Below are 25326 nucleotides of genomic sequence, written 5' to 3' on the forward strand. Positions count from 1 at the left end.
GCCACGCCTAACCATCTCGGGCCTGGGAGGAGCCCAGCTTGCACCCGATGCCAGAAGAGGACCTGTGTGGGGAGGGGTGGGGGCATGTAAAGGACGAGCCTGGCTGCAGCCCCCACCCCAGAGGCATCTGGGGCAGAGGGAGAGGCCACGGTCCCAAATAATTCCCTAGTTTGGAGCCTGGGGCTCAGAGCTGGGAGGTGACGTGGATCAATAGGAATGATGCTTTGAGATGAAGCCAAGGCAACTGCCGGTGTCGGAATTTCATTGTGTCTCTGTCTGGGGAGAGGAACAGGGCTTGAGGGGCCTGACACGCTGAGTAGAGGGGCTTGTAGGCCCCCAGGAAAGTCAGAGGCCACGAGACGGCAGGCCTTTTGGCATATGTCCTAGCCTAGGACGGAGAGAGAGATGGAGACAGGTGAGGGCAGAGAAAGAACCGCCTCATCCACCCTGCCTCCACCCCCCACCCCCTCACTGGGGCTCCAGAGTCAGGCCGGCCAGTGTGGACTTGCTCATCCCTGACTGAAAGGGAAACCAAGGAAGGCTCTGATAGGCCTGCCAGGACCAGGGGGCACTCTTACTGAAGGATGGGCTCACTGGAACAAGTGCCAGATAAAGGGCTAGAACCTCTATGTGGAGGGGAGGCATATGGAGGGATGGGGCTCTCTGAAGTCCCTAGTCCTGACCCAGTCTCGACCCTCAGAATAGGAAGACCTGCCCCATGGCTTACATCCCTACCTGAGGTATTCAACGCCACCCAGGCCTGGTTGTACCAGAAAGAGGAGGGGTTAAGGTGAGTCAGGGCTTCTCCTCCAAGAGGGGTCCAACTGACTTCTACCAGACTCTCAGGATGGCTTTATCAGCCCTCAGGAAGCCTGGGTGATCCACTGGTGAGCCCAGCACCCTTCATGCTGGGAGGCCTTCTGGGGGCTCTCCCAAGGGACTCTCCCAAAGTGTGGTGGGCAGCAGGATTCCTGGACTCTCCCTGGGGGTATATAGATACCCTATAAAGAGGGTATCTGGGTGGCAAGAGTTGAGGGGGAGTAAGGGGGGGGGTTCCATGTAGGAGCCTCGTGGCCCCATGTTCAGACAGCCCCTTGGGAGGCCACCCAAAGAAGGGACCCTGGAGATGTAACCCACCCCTAGGTCCTGTCCCACCACTGTCCCACCAGGGGTCTGAGGTATGAGAGGCTCAAAGGTGAGCTCCCTGCACCCAACTGCTGTAAGCTTTCCCTGCCTGCGCCCCAGCCCTCACCAAAGGCGCTCCTGGGGTTAGAAACTTCCCATCGAGAGAGGAGAGGACCCTCCTCCGGACAAGATTCAGGCATACCTCTCTGAGAACCTCCTAACCCATGCCTGTGCACCCATTTTGCAGAAGGGAAAGCAGAGATCCGGGGAGCCAAGTCTGGACGCCCAGACGTCCAGGCTCCCTTTCGCAGCAGCCCGGCTGGGCGTCGGAAGTTACACGGTCCCTTTCCCAGAATGACGCCAGATTCTTTCGAGCGGCATCCCAAACCCGGAGACGCGCCCACGGGTAGGGCGTGGGGCCGGGCCGCCCGCTGTAATGACAGGGCCTATGGCCTGTGGGTGGCGGCGGCGGAGGAAGCGGGAGGAATCCGGCTATTTCTGGCCGGGGCGCGCCCACTAGCCCCAGCCAGGGTTGGCCGGGCTACGGGCCCCCCTTCTGCCCTCCCCGATCCCCAAGAGGGGGCGGGGAGAGGCGCGGGTTGGCGGGCCCGGGGGGCGGAGCGGTGTCCCGGGCCCACCTCCGGTCTCCTCCCACCGGAGTCCTTTCGGGTCCCTCCACCGCACTCGGCTCGGACCCGAGGCCGCCGGCGCAGTCGCCGTGCACGTGTGTCCGCGGCGCCCCCTCCCGCTGCGCCGCCCGTCGGGCATGGACTCGGGCCGGGACTTCCTGACCCTGCATGGTGAGTTCCTGGCTGGCCGGCGTGCGGGCAGACCCTGCACGGGCCGACCCCCCGGGCAGCCGTTCCCGGCCCTGGGCCGGGGACCCCAGTTCCTCCGGCCGCCCTCCGCCCCGCCCCGGGCCCGCCTCTCGGCTCCTTTGTTGCGTTGGGGAAATCTCGGCGCAGGACTCTCCGGGGGGGACTGCCAGGCAAGACCTTGGGCGTCTCTAGCCTTGTCCCCCAGATCTGGCCGGAGGTGGGGGTGGGGTGCGGATCTGAAGACTTCGCTGAAAGCGACCCCCGACCCCCAGACTCCGCCTCAAGGATTCTGCCTTTTTCTGGTCTCGGAGTCTGGGTTCCACGGTCCAGCGCGCACGGAAGGGCCGAAGAGGGACGGAACCAGCATCTACGAATAACCAAGTTCTCCCCACACCGTCCGGGCCCCGCTGGAGAGGCTCCCCAAAGCCCAGGCGTGCCTGGACCGCGTCAGGCCGCGCGGGTGTGGAGGGAGTGGGGGTTGTGGGGGGAGGAGATGAGGAGGTGTGTAAGGTTGGCCGAGGTCGGGCTGGGCGGCGGTAACTGCTGTCAGCGATGCCCAAGCTGGAAGGAGCAGCCTGCTCCTCCCCTCCGCGCACCCTCCTGGCGGGACGGGCCGAGTCTCACCTCGAACTGCCTGCAGCTCCACCCTTTGTCCAGCCGAGAGTTCTGTCCCTCTGACCGGCCGGGGAACAGTCTTTGCCCTATTGCTGTCCCTCCAGGAGAAAGAGCAGCAGTGGCTTCCCACTGTAGGGCCTGGAGGTCTTCTGGCAGGTCAGGACCCCAAACCTGGTCTGGCATCTCTTTGCTCCAGCCTGGCGACTCAACTCACTCTTAAGGGTGTCTTGCCCTCCTGGTTCCTGAGATCATCTGCCAGTTCAGCAAAACCTGCCCCTTACGCCAATCACTGTTTAACCATATCTCCCTGTTTTCTAGTATCCCTGGGGTTGGAGACTTCAGTGCCCACCACCTGTCTATCTAAACCATATATGAAGATAGTAGATGGGAAAGAGAAAGGCAGAGCCCTCCAGCTGCCCACTAGAGACCCCCTGGAATTCAGGGGGATAGGAGATGTTCCTTTCAGCCAGCCCCTAGTCTGTGTTGTGTTTCCTCGTTGGCCTAGACCTGGTCTCCATGGCCCAAAGAGACCTTGCTCAGGGGCCAGAGCTGTGACCCTCGCACCACTAGCCTGGGCTCCTCAAGGCAACCTCATCCAGCTGGGTCAGGGGATCCCTGCTCCTTCCAGTGCTTCCTCCTCTCAGACCAGAGGTGTCCTTAATGCTCCTGCCAGACTGGCAGGAAGGGAGTCTGGATGGCTCAGGAGACTGCAGTGGAGACCTCTGCTTTCTCTCTCATCATCCCTTAGTCAGTGCTGCTCTGCAAACTACCAGCTCTTCTGGGCCTGTCTCTCACTCAGATCTCCTAAAAGTCCTCTGGTCTCCTCTGGTCGCCTCTGGCACAGCTCATGTTGGAACGGACTCCCCCTCAGGCATCTGTGCCTCTGTCCAGTCTTTGTCCCTTGGTGTCTTCCCTGGAGAGGAAGCTACGTGGAGGCACTGTGGCATGGGTTTGGCCCATTCTGTTTGAGACCTGCCTCCCAAATGCCTCACTCTGTCCATCCAGCCCTTCCTGCGGGACCAGCAGAACCACTGCAACCCCAAGCTCTTTCCCTGTAGGCCCTGCCACTTCTAGCTCATCACCCAGACTTAACTCCCTTAATTGCCTTTGTCCTTCCTGCAAACCAGATCAGGAAGCAAGAACCCAGCAAGGGAAGTTGATGGTGGGGAGGGGTTGTCACTGTGCCTGGTGCTATTCCAGGGTGTCCACACTTCCATTGGAGAGGCCGTACCCCTTTCCTATTTGGGGCCCCACAGCACCAAACATGTGGCTTGGGCAGTTGGCAGTCTGTGGCAGAGCCTCCCTAGATAGGAGATGTCGCTTACGTCCTCACCCCGGATGCGTGCAGACGCAGGGTAGTCCACAGTGGAGGGTTCTGCATACAGTGCAGCCTACATACGTGGGTTCTGGAGGCAGACTGTCTGAGTTCAAGCCTTGACTTTTTCATTGTAGACAAATCCTTTGATTTCTTGGTGCCTCAGTTTCCTCAGTAAAATAGGGGACAAGAACCCTACCTACCTCATAGGCTTGCTGTGAGGACTGAATGAGGTCATACATATAAGGCAATGGGAACAGCACCCAGCACTCGGTAGGGGCTGTGTTCCTGTAGGAGGACCACCCCCAAGTGATCATGCCCTGTGCATTCCTGGGAGATGAGGGAGGCACCAAAAAGGAGTCACTTGCTGGGAAAAATGTGCCCAGAACAGGGCTCAAGAACCAAAGGGCTCCTTCTGTTGTCTCTGAAGCCCTCAGACTGATGCTCCAGTCCCCTGGCCTCCTCCCCCTCCTCCACCACCTCTGCTGTCTCCCTTCTCGCCAGGCCTGCGCTGGCCTCGCAGGCAGGTCTCCACATGTGCCCAAAGGCCACTACCTCCCAGGCCCTCCCCTCACTGAACATCCGCCGTCACTCACTTTACTTACCCCAGATCCATCCTGCCCCACTGTCAAATCTGGCATTTGTAGAAGTGGAAGGCTGGCTATAGGAGGGGCCTCATCTTGGCCCCAGGAGACCTGAGCTCCAGGCCTCTTTTGGCCTCTATTTATAAATGTTGTGACTCTGAGCACGTCCCTTTGCCTCTCTGGGCCCTTTTTTTCCACCCACGGCATAGCAACACCCAATTTACAGGGGACGCTGTGAGGAGAAAGCACGAATGGGCATAGGGGCTCTAGGTTGGCAAAAAAGCAGTGCCCCCAACAGATAATGGTTGCAGAGCCATCATAGCAAGTTGGGGTGAGCCCCCTACTCACCTCAGTTATGTTTCAAAACTGTCCCTGGGGTTCCAGACCCATTCTTCACAGACACACACTGATCCACACTGATCTTAACATTTTGTGTCGTAGGCTCCTTTGGCAGTCAGATGAAGCCTGTGGAACCCCCCCCCCCCGGTCATGTTTTTAATTTTTTAGGTTTAATTATTTTTATTTTGAGAGAGAGCATGAGAGTGAGAGAGAGCACAAGCAGGGGGAGGAACAGAGGGAGAGGGAGAAGCGGGGAGCTCAACAGGGAGCCAGATGATGGGGGGGTGGGGGTTGGATCCCAGGACACTGAGATCATGACCTGAGCGGAAGGCAGACCTTAACCACTTAATGGACTGAGCCACCCAGGCGTCCCAGGGTCATGTTTTTAAATGCATAAAATAAAATATATGTGAATTCAAAGGAAGCAAATTATATTGAGATGTGATTCTATCCATTAGGTCCTTGGCGTGGGGCGGTGGGAGGGCGGCGGGGGCGGGGGGGGGGGTCCTTGGTCCTCTGGATGAGAACCCCCTGTGGTTTCTCTAAAACAGGTTCACCTTACCCTCTGCCTCCTCCCCCTCCAAATGAAGAACAAGTTGTTTGTGCCCGTATTTCAGCTCATCTACACTAACACGCATTCTCGTGATTTATTCTCTGTGGCGTGACCTTAGGCGAGTCACTCTGTGCTTCAGTTTATTGTTAGTGTTGCTTTGCTTGGCCGTGCTAATGGCTGGCTTTGCGGGTGACTCACTGCCAGTGCTGGTGACTGGAGCAGCAGTGAGACGAATGGAGGCAGAGAGTCAAAGAGAGGGGTGAGTCAGGCCTCTGGGTGGTGTCCTGACCTTGGCACACAGTAGGGGCTGGGTGCATGAAAGAGAAGTTGTAACTTAATGAAAGGTCCCACTGTTCCCGAGCACACTGGCAGCACAGTTTTGTATAAAGTTGCAGTAGTTCTCGTCTATTCAAAGCAAGCCTGAGTTAATGGACTCATTTTTAAGATCAGCCTTTTTTTCAAGAATTCCGTTCGCATTTGGAACCTTGGAGATTACCCCACTCGGGTGGAGAAACTGTGAGAAGGAAATAGGTCGGCCTGTGAGGCAACAGCCAGCTGAATTACAATGAATTCGTTGAGTAATTGAAGTAAAATATTTGGCCGGCTTGGTGGTCTGCCCCAGGCTCCATCCCCTGCTCCGTCTGACCCCGCCCCATCCCGTCCTCTTAGACTTGGCCACCCAGGCCGCCGCTTCCCGATCTCCCCTCCTCTGCTCCATCTCACTCAAGCTTCGGGTCCTCAGCCCGGCCCCCAGCAGGTGTTTCGAATTCGCGACTCGGGCTCCGCCCCCGGTTGGACACCGCCCCCTGGTGGGACACCGCCTCCAAAGCAGAGGTTCCGCCCCTCCCTGCCCGAACCCCGCATTTTCAGTGCGGGGCCCTCCCTCGGTTCGCCCTCTGGGCCCTGGTTCCGCCCCCGGTCGGCTTCCTGAGGGAGGCTCTGCCTCCACGTCGCCTCCCAGACTCTGCTTCTTTCCCCCGCCTCCTACCCCAACCTTTGGGGCTGTGGCTCTGCCCCCTATCCGCTTTCTGGGCTCTGGCTTTCGCCACTGATTTGCTTCCTGGATTACAGATTTGTCCCTCCGTCTCTTGGGTTCTGGCTCCTCCTTTCCCCTCCTGGAGTCCGCCCTTGCCGCACCTCCCGGGGGCAAAGATCCTGCCCCTCCGGGACTGGCCACGTCTCCTAGGGTCTGTCTCCGCCCCTTTCAGCCCTGATTTCTCTCACGCCCCGCCTCTAGGGCTGAGGCTCCGCCCCTCCAGGTTGGCTCCTCCTTCTGGGTTCTCACTCCGCCCCTCCACGCCCGGACTCCGCCCCTGCTCCCCTCCCGGGCGGTGGTTCCGCCCCCACTGCCAGGGCTTTCTAGACGCTGCGCTGTCGGGGCCAGGCTCGGTGGCGCAGAGGCAGTGCGGAGCGTCATGCAATGCCTAGGAATCCCGAGCCGGAGCCGCTCCAGAGAGCTCTACCTGCAGGAGCAGAGCCTCAAGGTGGCAGCGCTCAATGGGCAGAGGCTGGGTAAGGGACGCAGGGGGCACCGAGCTCTGCTGGGAAGGCTGCTGGGGCAGGATGTAGACTTATGTTCCTTTGATCCTTTTATTGGAACTGTTTAGTACCTCTGTGAGTGAGACCCACTGTGGGATTGTGTTTGTAGGCGTGGCATGTAGTGTTTTCCGGGGGATTGGTTACTTCTCCTGATCTCCCTGAGCCCCTCCTAAGCCCCCCACCCCAACCCCTCCTGTTACAGATTTCTGAGGCACTACTAGTTATGTGGCTCAGTGTGTAACTGGCATGACTGTGTAACCCAGTGAGATGATTTTCTGAGACTATGTGATCCAGTGATGCTGTGCAAGTGTGAATGACAAGTGTGACAGCGGGTGACCCAGTGTGTAACCTAGTGGTGATTCTGTCCTTCATGTGGTACGTGGAGCACTGTGTGGTAATGATGATGTGTAATGCTGTGTAACCAAGTGTGTGACATTGTGGCACCAGTGTGACTGTGTGTGGTCCAGTGTTATCCTGTGCCCTGAGTGACTGTGGGAGACAGATTGACAGTGGGTGACCGGGTGACTGATTCTGTGTCACAGTATGTATTATGTGGATTTTCTGACATTACTCAGTGGGCCTGAGCGGTGACTTGCATAAGGTAATGTTTCCTAGCACGAACCCTTGGGCAGGCTTTGGAGTCCTGACTCCACCATGTAACTTCCTTGAACTTCAGTTTCCTCATCTGTAAAATGGGAATAATGATAGTGCCTTCCTCATAGGGTTGTTGGGGGGATTAAATACATATGCTAAGAACAGTGTCTTATTCAAATATTGCCCATGAATGTTATGGTGGCTGCTGTGATTATCATTGTGACGATGTTCCGGCACTGTGTGTCGAGTGTGGCAGCGTGTAACTGTATGGCTGTGGGGCCCAGACCCAGTCTGTCTCCATTATGCGTCACCCTCTGTACAGGGGCAGAACTCCTGGCACCAGCCCCCCCCCCCCAGCCTCCTGTTAGCACCTGCACACCTTCTGCCCTCTTCCACATGGCCACGTCACTGTGTGCGGCTAGCCTGAGTGGGTTGGTGAGGCTGCCAGGTCAGCCCAGGGGCCCCTGAGGTTAGAGGCCCCTTACCACCACCCTCCCACAGGAGGAGAGGGTACTGAAGCTGAGTGAGCGGGCTGGGCGACGAGTGCTGAGGGAGCAAGGGTGGCGAGGCGGGCAGCCCAGCGGCCTCAGAAATAAAAGGGCTGGCTACAGATGAGACTCAGAGGTGGGGGTGCCTGCCCTAGTTCCCTAATGGCGCAGAAGGCAGCGGCCATTATCCAGGCCCACCTTGGGGCTGAGGTCCGTGTTCCGGAAGCCATGTCGGCAGCCAGGGGACTTATCTCTGCCTGACTGCAGACAAGGCCACAGCCTGGCTCCAGGACAGGATGAACATGTCATCTCCCTACGGTGTTTTCCAGGACCGGAGGGTGGGGCTCACCTTCTGCTTTCCAACCCCCTCCCCGTTACCATCTGTGTTGTTGGCAGTGGCTTGCCCTAACGAGTGCCCAGCTTGGGGGGCAGGGGGCAGGCACAGGGTAAGGAGATGCCCCTGCCAGTTTACACCTCAGCCTCAGAAAGGACAATGGAATGCCCCAGCAGAGGCTGAGGGACTCTCTTCTGGCATCTGGGAACTCCCTTCCCCTTCCTCTTGCTCCAAGTACCACAGACACAGCAGGATGTCCTGCAAGCCCCCTTCTCCTCCACTGAACCTCTGCTGGGGCTGAAGGGAGGCTGCTCATCTATACTAAGACCGAGGGGTCTCCCAGAAGTGTGGGGAGACTTGGGACAAAGGAAGAAGAGGGCAGATCAGACCGTCACCTCTGAAGAGGCCTGCAGATGCCTCTCCCAACACTGTTCTCACCCTGTGCTGATGGGGAAACAGAGGCACGGGGGAGGGGAGCTGCCTAAAGCCATGGGGTGGGGTGGGGGGTTATTAGCACTGGGCTCTGTCCCTAGTGGAGGCAGGAGACTGGGGAGGGATAGAGAGGGTATGGGTGGCTGAAGCCTGGGGAAACAGTCCAGAAGTTTCCCTGGGTCTTGTGGGCGTGTGGGGCAGGCTGGTGGGGCGGGGGCAGCAGGGGCATGGATAAAGCTGGAGAGCCTATCAGGGGCTGTGGATCTGGGCTCGGAAAAGCAAAGCTTATAGGCCTAGTCACAGGCCCCCTAGACTGCACGCACACGGTCCCTGATGCCACCGCTCTGCTGGAGCAGAAGGATAAAGCTTGCTGAACGGCCACATAGTTTTAGTTGTGGGGACAGAGTGAGGTGAGATGGCCACCTGGCTCTGAGCAGAGCTGGCTGCTGGACTGCATGGGGCTCAGCTGAGAGATAGGGATCTAGACGCATCTATCTCTACATTGTATTGATGAATCATTGAGGTGGGGAGTGGTCTCTCATTTATCACAGTTAATACAGGCTCTGCTTGGGGATGAGGGTTCCTGGGAGGCCAGGCCCAGTGCCCTTGGGGTACCTCTGCTTGAGCCTGTTAGGACAAAGGGCATTGTATCTTTGGGAGCCTGTGCCTCGGAGGCCAGCCTGGGTCTCTGAAGACAGCTGGGCAGGAGAGGCCATGCAGCCACAGTCTGGTCCTCACTTAGGACCCTGGGCCGGGTCCTGCCTCAGCTGCTGAGAAGGCTGCACTGTGCCTTAGGGCTGTTATACGCGAGGGTCCCAGACCCAGGACACTCAGACACAGGATGGGCAGGGAGACCCAGGGGCATCCCAGAGGCCAAACCCAGGCCACAGTGGGCTCATCTGTCTCTTCTGGGGGCAAGGATCAGAGCCCTTCTCAAGCAGGTGGAAGTCAGGGTGGGGGCAGCAGGGGTGAGGGTGCCAGGGATGGGCACAAGGGTCCTACAGCAACCACAGTGTTGACACCAAGACCTACAACTGCTGTTATCTCCGGACCTTTTCTTTCCTGCTCGGCCTGATATTTTGGTCCTGGCTTCCTTCAGATCACTCTGTATGATCTGAAGGAAGTATGACCAGGAGGGGCACACTTTGTTTTGCAAGCCAGGCCATTTCCCAGTATCTGGTTCCCCAGGAGCCAGATGTTCTTGAATTAGTGCTTCCCCTTGTCCATTTAGCTGTGGATGGCAGGTCATGGTATAAAAAGTGTAGCCTTGAGTGGGTGGGTGTCCTAAGGTTTGCCTGGCCTTGGCTGGCAATCAGAGATGACTTCCTGGAGGAGGCAGGGCTCCAGGATCAGGTTGGAGCATGGGTGAAGGTGGGAGAAGGGAATGGGGAACAAAGGGTGAGGCTGGTGAGAAGTGGGACCCTTCTCCGAGAGGGTCCAGAGGTGGGAGTAGCTAGCATGGGGCTTGGGGCAGCAGGGACACCAGGAGAAGTGGCATCTCACCAGCTCTGCCCCCTAGGTCTACAGGATGATGAGGACCTACAGGTACTGCTAAAGGGCAGCCAGCTCCTGAAGGTGAAGTCCAACTCATGGCGGAGAGAGCGTTTCTACAAGCTGCAGGAAGACTGCAAGACCATCTGGCAGGAGTCCCGCAAGGTCATGCGGACCCCGGAGTCCCACCTGTGTGAGTGTCCCAGGGCTGCGGGGTGGGAGCAGAGTGTGGATCTTGTGCTTGCGGGCTGGGGGAGGGCACAGTGAGGCGGGGGGGTCGATCCTGGACCAGGACCACAAATAGGGAAACCCAGGCCTGGCCTGGTGGGGCCCGGGTCGGTCACACAACAAGGACCAGATATGGGGAACTGAAGCTGGCAAGGGTAGGGGAGAAGAGTTAGTTAGATCACCGATAGGGCAAATGAGGCCCAGTCTGGGCCAGAGAAGTTAGTCATGGAGGACCAGAGATGGAGAGGCTGAAGCCTTTTGGGGGTAGGGATGCATACTGTGACCACAGGTGGGAAAGCCAGGCTCAGAAGTAGGGAGGTGGCTGGACAGTATTGTCTGAACTCACAGGGTATCCACCCAGACAGATGTGGAAAGGAGGGAAGTTGGGTGGATTAGGACTCCAGGTGTATCAGGTGTAGTGAGGTCAAAAGCCAAGCCCAAAGTCCGGGGGCAGATAAGGCCCTTCCTGGTTTCAGTGGCCAGGATATGAGGTGGGGCCACAGGAGGCAGTTCTTTCCTGGGACTGGGGCCATAGCAAAGAGGTAGGGTGGAGTGGAGAGAGGCCTTAGCTGGGCAGCTCCCTTGAGGGTGTTGGGTCTGAGGATTTTCTGGAAGCTTTGGAAAAGGCCCAGGAACCCAAGGCTCAGGCCTGCAAATGAAGAGTGCCTCCAGCAGGCCTCTCAGAGAAAGCTGTGCTGACTAGCTGCCTTGTAACACAGAATGCCCTAAGGGTTCTATAAAATGAGAGGTCCCTGCTGCATCTTTACTTGGTGGGAAAATGTTAGACCAATGCTACCCGAAAGAACTTCCTTTGGTGATGGAAATGTTCTATATCTGTGCTGTCCAGTATGGGCACCTCTAGCAACCCGTGGTCATTGAGCAGTTGAAATGTGGCCAGTGTGACCGAGGAACTGAATTCTTAACTTCATTGAATTTTAGCTACTTTATATTTAAATAGCCACGTGTGGCTGGTGGCTGTTATATTGGACAATGTGGAAAGATCATCGAAGCTGGATTTCACCCAACCCACACCCCTGCCTTTGCCATGGCGGGGAGGGGGGATGGGGCAGGGGCACCCCACTGGGGACTGCGATCAGACACAGGTGACAGGCTCTGGATGAGAGAGGGGACAGGAGGAAGGGGAGGTGCCCAGGCAGGGTTTGCCCGGGCCTCAGGACGCTGGGTAGAAATCTGAGGTGTTGCCTGCTGGCCGTGTGGCCTGTAGCGGGGTCAGAGGTGAGGCAGGACAGGAGCAGGGTCAGAGGGGGAGAGCTAGGCTGGGGCGTTGGGGCTGTGGGCCATGGAAGGTTTCCGAGCAAGGCAGGGTAGGGTTAAAGCAGATAGAGCCTACGGTAGTCTTCAAAAACCAGAGTGCATGTTGGTCACACAGCATGAGAGTGACCCAGACCTCACCTCTGTCAGTGGCACCAGCCAGACTCCTTCATAGGTCTCTGCCCTGATATGGGGCTTCCTGTTAGATGCTGGTGGGGGGCGGCACGGTGGGAACGGACGTCTTGCTCTCTGAGCTCTGGGGATTCCTGAGAGACGCCCCCCCTTCACCAGCCAGTACATATGCCTGGTTCCCTGGCACTTGGTGGCGGGCCTGGGGGCAGAGACAAGAGTAGGGATGGGGGCTGGAGAGATGAGCCCCTCATGCTGGGAGGGCTGAGAGCACAAGAGCAGGAGAGGCATTCCAGGCAGGAGACCAGTGTGAGCAAAGGTGCAGGGGCGAGAATGAGGAAGGGGCATGAGTGAGCGTCCTGCACCTGACCAGAGGGGCTGCAGGGGTGAGAGGTGCGGGGTCGGGCTCCGGTGTGCTCAGGTGAGGAATGTGGCCAGAAGAGGCTCTGTTCCATGTCAGACACACTGAGGCGGCTCTCAGGCTGAGCATGCCTGTTGGCTGCTTCCCTTCTCTGTGTGAGCAGTGAGACAGTTGTCCCGAGATGCGCTCTACCCTCGGGGAAACTGAGGCCAGGTGAAGGAGTGGAGCAGCGCCCCCAGTTCTCTCTGCTCTTTCCTCCCTAAGTTTCCCCTGATCCTGCCACCACTCCACTCCCTCCACTCTGGCTCCCAGAGGCAGACAAGGCATTATCAGCAGGGCAGGCATCTGGACTTTCTCTCTGGCGTGGGTGGGGGTGCTGGCCAGGAGCTGCCCGGCTCAGGTTTCCTGTTTTCACTCCCAGCCCGGGGCAGCGGGGGCTGGCCTGGGCCTAGCAGGCACAGGAGGCTGTGGGCAGAGGGATTAAGCAGGGATATCCCCTGCACCCCAGATGGCCCGGGCTCACATGTCCCACTCTGGGAGCCTGCTGCCCAGGCTGGGCACATCCCTTCACGTGGGGCTTGTGGGTGACTAGGAGGCCTCTGGGCACTCAGAGCTCAGGCAGGCATGGGGAGGACGGGTGAGCTTGCAGCTGGAGCTGGTCTAGGACCCAGGACAGATGGATGTGGATGGCTCAGGACACAGGTGGAGCAGGGGCAGAGCCTGGACCTGGATGCTGGGCAGCTTAGCATGAGCCCAGCTGGTGGGACTGGCTGCCATCCAGGCCAGGAAGGGCACCCTGGAGGTGGGGGTGGAGGGCAAGGGCCTTGCTGCTCTCTGAAGCTTGGAAGGCTGGGGTGTGACAGGACGGCTCTCCCCCCAGTTCCTAAGGGCAGAATGATGTACTCTCTCAGACCCCTAAGGGCACCTCTTGGGGTCCTAGAGAGCAAGAGCCTTCCCATACTCTTCTTGCCAAGGGGTTCCCTGAGGTCAGGACCCACGTGGACACACGCCGGGCTAGGTCGTGTCTATGCTGCAGCACAAGCACTTCTTCCTGTGCCCCCCCACCCTGGGGCCAGGGCTGCTGGAGGGTGGCTCCAGGCTCCCGCATGGTCATGAGAGGGGCCGCGGGCTCTCAGGGCCATCTGAGGGGAAGATGGTCCAAAGTCAAGTGTGATTAGGAGGGTATGTATCCTGTCCGCCTCAGGCTCCAAGCTCCAGAATGGTCTCTCCCCATCTCTAAAAGCCCTGCCCTGCCCTAGTCCTCTCCCAGGGGCCCTCCTGCCTCCCAGTCCAGGAACAGCGGAGCCTGGGGTCCCAGGTGCCCTTCTCTAGGGTCAGTCTCTCCCTCTGTCCACCCCCGCCCCTGGTTCCCCTGTGTCTCACATTCCTCCTCCACCTCAGTCTCTGTCCTCCTTCCTCCTTTGCGTTCCCCTTGTCCATCCTGCTGCCCCCCTCCTTGTCTCTGGATCCAGGCCTGAGCTCCCGCCCCAGCTCTGTGTCCCCACACTGTGCCTTGGCCACACCGGGGGCAGGGACTGGCCTCACAGCTCTCTCTGCCACCTATCCCCTTCTTGCAGTCTCCATTGAGGACATTCAGGAGGTGCGGAAGGGCCACCGCACGGAGGGCATGGAGAAGTTTGCCCGGGATGTGCCTGAGGACCGCTGCTTCTCCATCGTCTTCAAGGACCAGCGCAACACGCTAGACCTCATCTCCCCGTCGCCGGCGGAGGCCCAGCACTGGGTGCGGGGCCTGCATAAGATCATCCACCACTCGGGCTCCATGGACCAGAGGCAGAAGCTGCAGCAGTATCCTTCCGGCAGCAGCGGGTCCGCCCAGCCTGCGGGTGCCGGCTGTGGTCATCGCCAGGGCAGCCTGGGTGTGGAGGATACCCCGCTCGGGCCGTCATACCGACAGCACAGGCTGGGTGGCTTGCACAGCGGAAATGAATCTTCTCACAGTTCTGGAGGCTAGAGACCGAAGGTCTGGGTGCCAGCACGGTCAGCTTCTGGTGAGAGCTCTCTTCTGGCTGGTGAGTGGCTGCCTGCTCACTGTGTCCTCACATGGCAGAGAGAGAGACAGAGAGAGAGAGAGAAGATCTTTGGTGTCTTCTCTGATAAGGGCACTAATTCTCTCATGTAGGCTCCACCTGATGACCTTATGACCTCATGTAAGCACCCCACAACTCATCCCCAGATGCTATCATATTGGGGGTTAGGGATCCCACATATTAATTTGAGGGGAACACAGTTCAGTCCGTAGCGGAAGGGAAGCAGAGAAGGTACCTGGAGCCCTGTTTGGTCTACTCAGTGCAGCCCCCGATGTCCCCTCTTCTCCCCCCGTAACCAGCATGGAGTTCTGCTAATGGCAGCAGCCTGCTCCCGTGGGAGACCGAGTCCTGAGTGTTTGAATCATGTTTCTTGGAGTTACTACATTTTTTTTTCTCTCGGAATTTGGAAGGCCATGGTACCCCCAGTGCCATTCCTCAGGGAGTGGATCAAGTTTCCCTGGGCCTCATGTGCAGGCCAGCCCGTAGGCTTAAAACAAGTTCGCTTCCCAGTCTGGAGGCCCAACAGCACACCAGCCTGTGATTCAAAGTGGTCAGGCTTCTGGTACAGAGGAGGAGGGCGGAACCAGTCCAGCTCCTTCATTTTAATGACAGTTTTATTGACATACAGTTCACATACCATGTAATTCACCTGCTTAAAGTGTCCACGTCAATGCTGTTTAGTGTATACAAAGTTACAAGTAATTTTACAACACCTTCATCACCTTAAAAAGAACCCCGTACCCATTGGCAGCCAGGCCCCATTTCCCCATAACCCCCAGCCGCAGACAACCACTGATCTAGTTTTTGGCTCTTTACGTTTGCCTTTTTCTGGACATCTCCTGTAAATGGAATCGCACAGTCTTTAGTGACTGGCTTCTTTCACGGGCCGGTCTTTCAGGTACATCCCTGTGGTGGTAGTGTGAGTCACCACTTCGTTCCTTCTCGTGGCTCAATAATAGTCCACGGTCTGCTTATTTATCCAGCCAGCAGTTGATGGACAGCGGCGTTTTCACTCTGGATCTTTTATGCATTAATGCTGCTATGAACATTGGTGCAGAAGTTTTGTGTGGCATATACCTAGAATTTATAAGCCTTATGGTAACTGTAAGTTTAACCTTTTGAAGGACTTGCAGTTTCCCAACCAGGAAATTGACATTTTCACCAGGAGCCTATGAGGGTTCCAATTTGTCACATCTTCGCTAAGGCTGGTTACTATTGTTACTGCTTTTTTTTTTTTTTTTTTATCGTAGCCACCTTTGTGGGTGTGAAGTGGTATTTCATTGTGGTCTCGATTTGCATTTCCTCGATAGCTACTGATGTCAGCTATCTTTACATGTGTTTATCCATCAGTTGTAGAAATGTCTATCAGATCCTTTGAGGAAATATCTGTCAGATCCTTTGCCCACTTTTTGTTGTTGTTAAGTTTATTTTATTTTATTTTATTTTATTTTATTTTATTTTATTTTATTTTAAAGATTTTATTTATTTGACACAGAGAGAGAGTACAAGCAGGGGGAGCGACAGACAGAGGGAGAGGGAGAAGCCGGCTCAGATCATGACCTGAGCTGAAGGCAGATGCTGAACTGTATGAGCGACCCAGGCGCCCCTTAAAGATTTTATTTTGAAGTAATCTCTACAGCCAATGTGGGGCTTGAATTTACAACCCTAAGATCAAGAGTTGCATGCTCAGAGGCACCTGGGTGCTCAATCATTTAAGTATCCAACTCTTGGTTTCAGCTCAGGTCATGATCTCAGGGTCGTAAGATCGGGCCCCACAAGTCAGGCTCCGTGCTCAGCTGGGAATCTGTTGGAGATTTCCTCCCTCTTCCGCTCCCTCTGCCCCTCCCCCTGCTCACACATGCTCTTTCTCTCTCTCCAAAATAAATAAATTAAAAATCTTTAAAAAAAAAAAGTTGCACTGAGCCAGTCAGGCGCCCCTCTTAAGCTCTTTTTTAAATGGATTTATTTTTTCAAAATCTTTACTTGGGGTAAAATCTACATAACATAAAATTTCCCATCTTCAACCATTTTAGTCGTGTTGAGTACATTCCCATTGTCATGCGGTCCATCTCCAGAACTCTTTTCATCTTGTAAAACTGAAATTCTATCCCTATTAAACAACAATTTCTCATTCTTCCACCTGCAATCCACACTCCCCAGCCCCGACCCCCCCTCCCCCGCAGCCACCATTCTACCTTCTGCCTCTCTGAATTTGACCACCCTAGGCACTTCAGACAAGTAGAATCACAGAGTATTTGTCTTTTTGCAACTGGCTTGTTTCACTTAGCATAATGTCCTCAAGGTTCATCCATGTGGTAGCTGGTGTCCAATTTCCATTCTTTCTAAGACCGAATAATAATGCACTGTCTGCATTATCTATATATTGTCTTTTCATTCATGCTTTGATGGGCATCTGGGTTGCGTCCACCTGTTTCCTGTTGTGCATAATGCTGCTGTGAACATGGCTGAACAAATATCTCTCTGAGACCCTGCTTGCAGTTCTTTTGGGTAGATACCCAGAAGCAGAGTCGCTGGATCCCAGGGTAATTCTACTTAGAATTGTTTGAGGCACCACCATATTGTTTCCCACAGCATCTGACCTACTTTATCCTCCCACCGGCAGTGCGCAAGGGTTCTGATTTCAAGTCCTTAACACACTTGTTATTTTCTGGGTTTTTTGGTTTGGTTTGGTTTGGGTTTTGATAGGTATCTTATTGTGGTTTTGATTTGTGTTTCCCTAATGATTAGTGCTGTTGAGTATTTTTTTTTAATTTGCTTTCCTGTATCTTTTCTGGAGAAATGTCTATTTACGTCTCTGGTGCCATTTTTAATTGGGCTATTTGTCTTATTATTGAGTTGTAAGAGTTGTTTATATATGCTAGATATAAGTCCCATCATAATTCTGCTTTGTAAATAATTTCTCCTATTCTGTGGGTTCTCTTCTTTTTCTTGATGGTATTTAAAGCACAAGTTTTTAGTTTTGGTGAAGTCTAATCCAGCTACTTTTTGCTTTTGTTGCTTGTGATTTTTGATGTTATGTCTAAGAAGGTTTCGCTTAACCCCAAATTACTAATGTTTACTCTTATTATTTTCTTCTAAAGGTTTTATAGTTTTAGCTATTACATTTAAGTCTTTGCTTCATTTTGAATTCCTTTTTGTGTGTGGTGTGATGTGGGGGATTCAACTTCATTTTTTTAGCATATAGGTAGTTGTCCCAGCACCATTTGTTGAAAAGACTGTTCTTTCCTCATTGACTTGTCTTTACACCCTCATCAAAAATCAATTGACCATAAATATGAGGGTTTCTTTTCTTTTTTAAAGATTTTATTTGAGAGAGAGCAAGAGTGAGAGAGAGAGAGAGAGAGGACAGAAGGAGAGGGAGAAGCAGACTCCCCGCTGAGCAGAGAGCCGGACAAGGGGCTCGATCCCAGGACCCTGGAATCATGACCTGAGCTGAAGGCAGATGCTTAACCAACTGAGCCACCCAGGTGCCCCAAGAGGGTTTATCTTCATGGCTGTTAGTTTTATTCCATTTATCTATGTCTATCCTTGCACCAGTACACAATGGTTTGGTTACTGTAACTTTGTAAGTTTAGAAATCAGGAAGTGTGAGTTCTCCAAATTTGTTCTTTTTTTTTTTTTTTTAAAGATCTATTTATTTTAGAGAGAGAGAGAGCAGGAGCAGGAGCAGGAGGGGCAGAGGGAGAGTGAGAGACAATCTCAAGCAGACTCCAAGGGCTTGATCTCACGAAACCAAGAGTTGGACACTTAACCAACTGCTGCACCCAGGTGCCCCTGTTCTTTTTTTGCAAGATTGTTTTGACTATTCTGGCTGCCTTGAGGTTCCATGTGAATTTTAGGATCAATTTCTGCAGAGAAGCCAGCATGATTATGATAGGGGTGGTTGAGTCTGTAGATCAATCCGGAGAGTATTCCCTATTTAATGATATCAAATCTTGTGATCTGTAAATATGGCTATCTTTCTGTTTATTTAGATCTTCCTTAATGTCTTTCAACAGTGTTTTGTAGTTTTCAGACTATAAGCTATACATTAAAAAAAAATTTTTATTCCCAAGTATTTTATTTTTTTTATATATTTTTTAAAAATTGTAATGTTCTTATTGGCGATTTTTTTTTAAGATTTTATTTATTTATTTGACAGAGAGAGAGACAGCCAGCGAGAGAGGGAACACAAGCAGGGGGAGTGGGAGAGGAAGAAGCAGGCTCCCAGCGGAGGAGCCTGATGCGGGGCTCGATCCCAGAATGCTAGGATCACTCCCTGAGCCGAAGGCAGACACTCAATGACTGAGCCACACAGGCGCCCCCCAAGTATTGTAATTCATTTTGAGGCTACTTGTTGGAATTCCTTTCTTAATTTCATTTTCTGATTATTCATTGCTAGTGTTATCCAGCTGCTTCGAGGGACATACTTCGAGCTCTGTTAGTTTCCTTCCTCTGTGCTTTTCAGCATTTCATAGATTTTTTAAGTATTTTTTTCAACACTACCTCTGCCTGAATTTGAGCTTTCTTAAAAGTCCCGTTCTGTAGCGTTGGCTTATCCTTGGCAGTCCTGTGCCCTCTGGAGGGTGGACGGTTTTGTTACCTAGCCCTTGATCATAGAGCCATCCCAGCCTGCTGACGAACAATTCTCATGGGGACTTCATGTTTGGCTGGACCACTCTGAGCTTGATTTTTTTTTTTTTTAAAGATTTTATTTATTTATTTGACAGAGAGAGACAGCCAGTGAGAGAGGGAACAGGGGGAGTGGGAAGAGGAAAAAGCAGGCTCCCAGCAGAGGAGCCCGATGCGGGGCTTGATCCCAAAACCCTGGGATCACGCCCTGAGCGTAAGGCAGGTGCTTAACGACTGCGCTACCCAGGCGCCCCTGAACTTGATTTTTTTTCTTAACCTGGAATTCTGCCATAATTATTATTTCATGTAAATATATACATAAAATATGGCTATGTTAGAATGAAGTTTTCTTTTAATTTTTTAATTTTTAAAAAAGATTTATTGATTTATTTTAGAGAGAAAGACTGCATGTGCACAGGGAGGGGCAGAGGGAGAGGGAGAGAATCTTCAGGCAGACTCCCTGCTGAGAGTGTGGAGCCCAAGGTAGGGCTCGATCTCATGACCCTGAGATCATGACCTGAGCCAAAACCAAGAGTAGGATGCCTAACCGGCTGAGCCACCCAGGCGCCCTAGAATGAAGTTTTAAAGGCCCACAAAATGAAACTGCCAATATGTGGGTTCTGCCCCCAATCTTCTTTTTTGCATTTCAATTTGCCTAATGATGCATTTGCCAAAAATAGTGGAGATCTTACACCGATATCCATTTTCTGTGTACCGTATGTCATAACTCTTTCCCTGTGTTAGTACAGCCTCCATCAAAAGCTGTAGTGACTGTGTAATACTCCATTGAGTAGATGCCTGTAAATTAGTGATCCCTTCTTTTAGTGTGGAACATTTATTTTCAGTCTTTCACTACTATAAGTGGCATCGCAAAGAACTATGTTTCTAAAAGCCCTCGGTATTTAGGAGTATCTCCTTACCGACAGATTCCCAGAAGTGGAACGAGCGAGTCCAGTGATGGGACAGCTCCGAGCTTTAGCTCTATCGCTGCATCACTTTCCCAAGGGTTGACAATTTCCTTTACCCAAGTGGTGGATGGGAGTGTCCATGGCACGTCACCCCTCCTTGTACTGGGTAATAGACTTTTCAACTGCTGATCTTAGAGTTTAAGAAATTGCATCTCGCTTGCAAATTGTTAGTATCTTTGATTACCGAGAATGTTTGCAAAAGGTCAGCTTATGGCCGTTTCTCATTTGGCTATTAGGGTCATTATAGTGTTTTCTGGATGGCTTTATTTTTTCTTTATTTGACCCTCAGAATTATTTAAGGTTTACATGGCATCATTTTTATGTTGTTTCCTGTGTGACTTCTAAAAACCTACTGTCATTTTTTAAAAAATTGTTTTCATTGTCTTTGTTCTTTAATTTCTGTGGAAGGTGGAGGTCGTCTTTCTTGACTTCTGCAGGTCAAGTCTGAGGGGAGAGGGGCCAGAGATCATGGAAAAGTGGGGGCTAAGTGCCCGCATCGTGACAGCGTGATGCAGGCTTTGGTTTTGCTTCTGGTGCCCTCACCTTCTGCTCTGTGGCTTCAAGTTTGCTGTTTCTTGTAAAATAAGCTTCAAGTGCTTTAGTCAAGTTGTCTAACAATTATGTATTGAAAACCAGAAGGACATACTTTGAAATGTTAACAGGAATTATACCTGGGTGACAGGACTATGGGGGATTTGTTTGTTTACTTCTCTGCATTTTGTAAGTTGTCTATAGCGAACTCTTCCACAGTGAGAAAAGAAATGTTTTTGTTTTTTTTTTTTAAATGTGAAAGGGTTCAAAGACAGTTAATAGGAAAAAGACCCCTTAATAGGATGTAACATCCTCGGAAAAGGCCCTGGGGTCTTGTCCTGGAATGCCGGTGTGCAGTGTGTCAGGCCTGCAGGGGCTTTGTCTGTAGGTGACCTCAGTCCATCTGGGCCCAGGCGTTGACCCTGGGCTTGAAACCTGGCTGTAGTTGGGACCTTGGGGGTATCAGGGCTCCTGGGTTCTTTCCTTACTTCTTGCCCAGCTGGATTCACTCCTGCTTGCGAAAAGCTGACAAAAATAAGGACAACAAGATGAGCTTCAAGGAGCTGCAGAACTTCCTGAAGGAGCTCAACATCCAGGTGGATGACAGCTACGCCCGGAAGATCTTCAGGGTGAGGCAGGGACTGAGGGCTGGGTTCGTGGGGCAGTGGGCCCCGCACCCGAGTTAGGAGCTTGCTCTGAGCAGGCCCACCTGGCCTTGCAGGAGTGTGACCACTCCCAGACGGACTCTCTGGAGGATGATGAGATCGAGGCCTTCTACAAGATGCTGACCCAGCGGCAGGAGATTGACCGCACCTTCGCCCAGGCGGCCGGCTCCAGGGCAACACTGTCAGTGGACCAGTTAGTGATGTTCCTGCAGCACCAGCAGCGGGAGGAGGCGGCAGGGCCTGCACTGGCCCTCTCCCTCATTGAGCGCTATGAGCCCAGTGAGACTGGTGAGATCCTGGCTGGGGCCTTTGGCCTGCAGTCCCTGGGGCCACACTGGGCGGGGAGACCCCTGGGGAGACTACAGCCCGAGGATAGGGAGCTGGAGGGAAGGGGGGCACCCTGGTCAGTGTTTGCTTGCCCCATGAAAGCAAGCAGATGGGAGACAGGGCTCCAGCATCACTACCCCTCTCTTGGTTCCTTTTCCAGGGGGTTTTGTGGACTCCTCCTCTAGGAAATAGAGAGGAGGCTGAGAAAGCAAACCCTTTTCCTGCTTCCATCCTGAGCCAGGCTTTGAGATGGACAGTCAGGGCCCTTTCCTGGAGGGGCTTCGGACTGGAGGCCCAGAGGAGGAGGAGATGTGGCTCTGGCTTCAGGGGGCCTCACAGTATGGGGGGCCGTGGAGAAGACAGGGCCCCCACCGTGGGGTAGTCACAGTCTGATGGTTGACTCAAACTCACCCCCTCCGAGAGATATCAAGGACCAGCTCAGGACAGGGAGGCAAGGACAGCAGAGGGCTCCCCTCCCAGAGCAGTGGCGCCGGAAGGTCTCCTGGAGGTGGCTGGCCCTGCCGGAAGGGTTTTGACTGGCGCCGGCCTCCTCCTTCGCAGCCAAGGCGCAGCGGCAGATGACCAAGGACGGCTTCCTCATGTACCTGCTGTCCGCCGACGGCAGCGCCTTCAGCCTGGCGCACCGGCGGGTGTACCAGGACATGAGCCAGCCGCTCAGCCACTACCTGATGTCCTCCTCGCACAACACCTACCTGCTGGAAGACCAGCTCACGGGGCCCAGCAGCACCGAAGCCTACATCCGGTGGGGCCCGAGGCGGGGGCGGGGCCGGGGCGGAGGCGGGGCCGGGCGGCCTGGGGGCGGGGTCGAAGGGCCTAGCCGTCACGCCTACCCGCAGGGCGTTGTGCAAAGGCTGCCGCTGCCTGGAGCTGGACTGCTGGGACGGCCCCAACCAGGAGCCGGTCATCTACCACGGCTACACTTTCACGTCCAAGATCCTCCTCTGCGACGTGCTCAGGGCCATCCGGGACTACGCCTTCAAGGTTGCGCGCGCCCCTGGCGGGTGAGGAGGGCCATGGTAGGGGCGGCCCCCCCTCCTAACCTGCCCTGGGGCCTCCAGGCGTCCCCCTACCCCGTCATCCTGTCCCTGGAGAACCACTGCAGCCTGGAGCAGCAGCGTGTGATGGCGCGACACCTGCGCACCATCCTGGGCCCCATGCTGTTGGACCGGCCGCTGGATGGGGTCACCACAAGTCTGCCTTCCCCTGAGGTTCGCGGTGGGCATGGGGGTACCCAGACGAGAGGGCAGGGGGACTGGCGGGGAGGCCAGCTGGGTCTTGACAAGCTGCTCCTCCCTTCCTAGCAACTGAAGGGGAAGATCTTGCTGAAGGGGAAGAAGCTTGGGGGGCTCCTGCCCCCTGGCGGGGAGGGTGGCCCTGAAGCCACTGTCGTGTCGGATGAGGATGAGGCTGCTGAGATGGAGGACGAGGCCGTGAGGAGCCGCGTGCAGCGCAAGCCCAGGGTTCGAGGGGGAGCAGTGGGGGAGGGGGCAGCCCTGGGGCCCTCCCCCATCGTCTCGGTTCTCTGCGGCTGCCACTCAGACCCTCTGCCCCCTCTCTCTGTCTGTCTCCCTCTCTGTCTGTCTGTGTCTGGGTTTCTGGCTCTCTCAGTGCCCACCTGCCCCAACCTCCGAATCTAACCTGGGCCTCCCCATGGCCCCCAGGAGGACAAGCTCAGGCTAGTGAAGGAGCTCTCCGATATGGTCATTTACTGCAAGAGTGTCCACTTTGGGGGCTTCCCCAGCTCTGGCACCCCAGGGCAGGCTTTCTATGAGATGGCATCCTTCTCTGAGAACCGCGCCCTCCGACTGCTCCAAGAATCAGGTGAGCCCCAGCCCTGCATCATCAGGGTGCTGGCCATCCGCCTGACCATTTGCACTGGCCCGGGCCCGGCCTGGCTCCACTGCCCGGGACATGCCCAGAGTTGGCACTCCCTGTTGCTACCAGACAGAGGTGGGGGGCTCGGGCTCACCAGGCGGCCTGCGCGTCTGAGCACCCTCCCCTTTGCAGGAAACAGCTTCGTTCGCCACAACGTCAGTCACCTGAGCCGGATCTACCCCGCTGGGTGGAGGACGGACTCCTCCAACTACAGCCCCGTGGAGATGTGGAATGGGGGCTGCCAGATCGGTATGGGGCCGGGAGGCAGCCTGGGGAGGGTTTCCGTCCAGAGGGCCAGGGGTCAGGAGCCTCTGGGGACCAGCTGGGACCAGACACAGGGACCTGTGGGCTCGGGAGCTGGTAGTCTCGGTTTGGAAATAGCCCCCGGCCAGGAAGGCAGGATCCGAAATCGCATGGTTAGCACACTAGTCCTTTGAATTCTGACACCAGAAATGGAATGTGAGGCTGGTGTGATGGGTCAGTGAGGTGGCAGGAGGGCAGGAGGCATTGGAGTGGTGCTGGACCCTGCTTCTGCCTCACCATATGACCCTAAGGCCTCAGGGTGCCCTGAGTAGACTAGGCTCTAGGGCCCCTGAGACCAGCCCACAGCCTGTGACTGCTCTATCCTGGCTACAGTGGCCCTGAATTTCCAGACACCTGGCCCAGAGATGGATGTGTACCAGGGCCGCTTCCGGGACAACGGGGCCTGCGGCTATGTGCTGAAGCCTGCCTTCCTGCGAGACCCGAACTCTACCTTTAACTCACGTGCCCTGGCTCAGGGGCCCTGGTGGACCCGGAAGCGACTCAGTGTCAGGGTATGGCCAGCCACAGGAGGGACAGGAGCCCATGGGCCTCCCTCCCTGCTATCATTCCCGAACGCCCTTTGTCCCTGGCCTCTCCTCAGGTCATCTCCGGGCAGCAGTTGCCAAAAGTCAACAAGAATAAGAATTCAATTGTGGACCCCAAGGTGACCGTGGAGATCCACGGTGTGGGCCGGGACGTGGCCAGCCGCCAGACTGCCGTGGTCACCAATAACGGTACTTGCTGGGCCTGGGTGGGGCCCGCCCCCTGGAGCTGGTGTCCGTGCTGCTGATGTGGGGCTTGTACTCCTAGGGTTCAACCCATGGTGGGACACGGAGTTTGAGTTTGAGGTGGTGGTGCCTGAGCTTGCGCTCGTGCGCTTTGTGGTGGAGGATTATGATGCCTCCTCTAAGAACGACTTCATCGGCCAGAGCACCATCCCCTTGGGCAGCCTCAAGCAAGGTGAGTGTATGTGGAGGGGAGGGGATGACAAGTGGAGGAGGCAGAGCCATTGTCCCTTGAGGCATCCTCACCGAATGACCGGAGGAACTCTCTGTGTGCTCTTTCCTGCCCATCCCCCCTGCCAGGATACCGCCATGTCCACCTCTTGTCAAAGAACGGAGACCAGCACCCATCCGCCACCCTCTTTGTGAAGGTGTCTCTCCAGGACTAGGTTTGGGGGTTCTGACGGGGGCTGCCCCAAGCAGGCCAGGCCCTCCGTCCCCACCGGGGACAGGGCTGGTGTGGCTGCTCCCGACCTTTCACTCGGAGCTAGAGGCCCCACACTGCCTTCAGCTCTAACATACCGTCTGTGCTGCTGCGTCTCTGGGGTCCCAGGAGCCCCAGTCCCTGGAGCTCTCCTCAGTTCCGTTAGGACAAACACTGCAGCCCTCCGCCCTCTGGCCTGGCCCTGGGGTGAGGGTTTTTATAAAAATGATAAGACTAAGACCTGTGGTCTCTTCACTGGAATGCCAGAAAATTCCTATAAGGGCACCCGAGTGTGTGTGTGTGTTTGTGTGTGCACGTGCGTGTGCATGTATGTGGAGAGAGGAGCCCCAGCACCTCTCTCTCTCTCTCCACTTGCCCCACACTCACGCTGTGAGTAGGAGGGTTGTCTGTCCCCTTGGGCAGGAAGGACCAGTGAGAAACAAACCTCTCCATGGAAGACAGTGGAGAGAGCTCAGTCCTCCGGAAAACGTCACAGACTACCCCCTGCAGTCCCAGAGGCCCCTTCCCCCCAG

The 25326-nt window shown here is 55.1% G+C and overlaps 1 protein-coding gene across 2 annotated transcripts; it reads left to right on the forward strand.

Moving 5' to 3' along the window:
• Positions 1–1756: 1756 nt before the first annotated feature.
• Positions 1757–25031, forward strand: PLCD1 (phospholipase C delta 1). 2 transcript variants are annotated; one of them, XM_026496729.4, is made up of 15 exons: positions 1757–1925; positions 10256–10420; positions 13795–14023; positions 20896–21025; positions 21118–21349; positions 21950–22151; positions 22246–22390; positions 22468–22617; positions 22711–22869; positions 23071–23230; positions 23417–23533; positions 23921–24099; positions 24189–24321; positions 24398–24547; positions 24673–25031. In XM_026496729.4, exons 1-15 carry the CDS (start codon positions 1892–1894, stop codon positions 24756–24758), a joined length of 2271 nt encoding a protein of 756 aa, XP_026352514.2. In that variant the 5' UTR covers positions 1757–1891; the 3' UTR covers positions 24759–25031. The 2 variants fall into 2 exon arrangements, with proteins under 2 accessions (XP_026352514.2, XP_026352513.2); XM_026496728.4 differs by lacking the exon at positions 1757–1925 and adding an exon at positions 6592–6861.
• Positions 25032–25326: the final 295 nt, after the last annotated feature.

Source organism: Ursus arctos, unplaced genomic scaffold (assembly GCF_023065955.2).
Source record: "Ursus arctos isolate Adak ecotype North America unplaced genomic scaffold, UrsArc2.0 scaffold_20, whole genome shotgun sequence".
NCBI classification, from domain to species: domain Eukaryota; kingdom Metazoa; phylum Chordata; class Mammalia; order Carnivora; family Ursidae; genus Ursus; species Ursus arctos.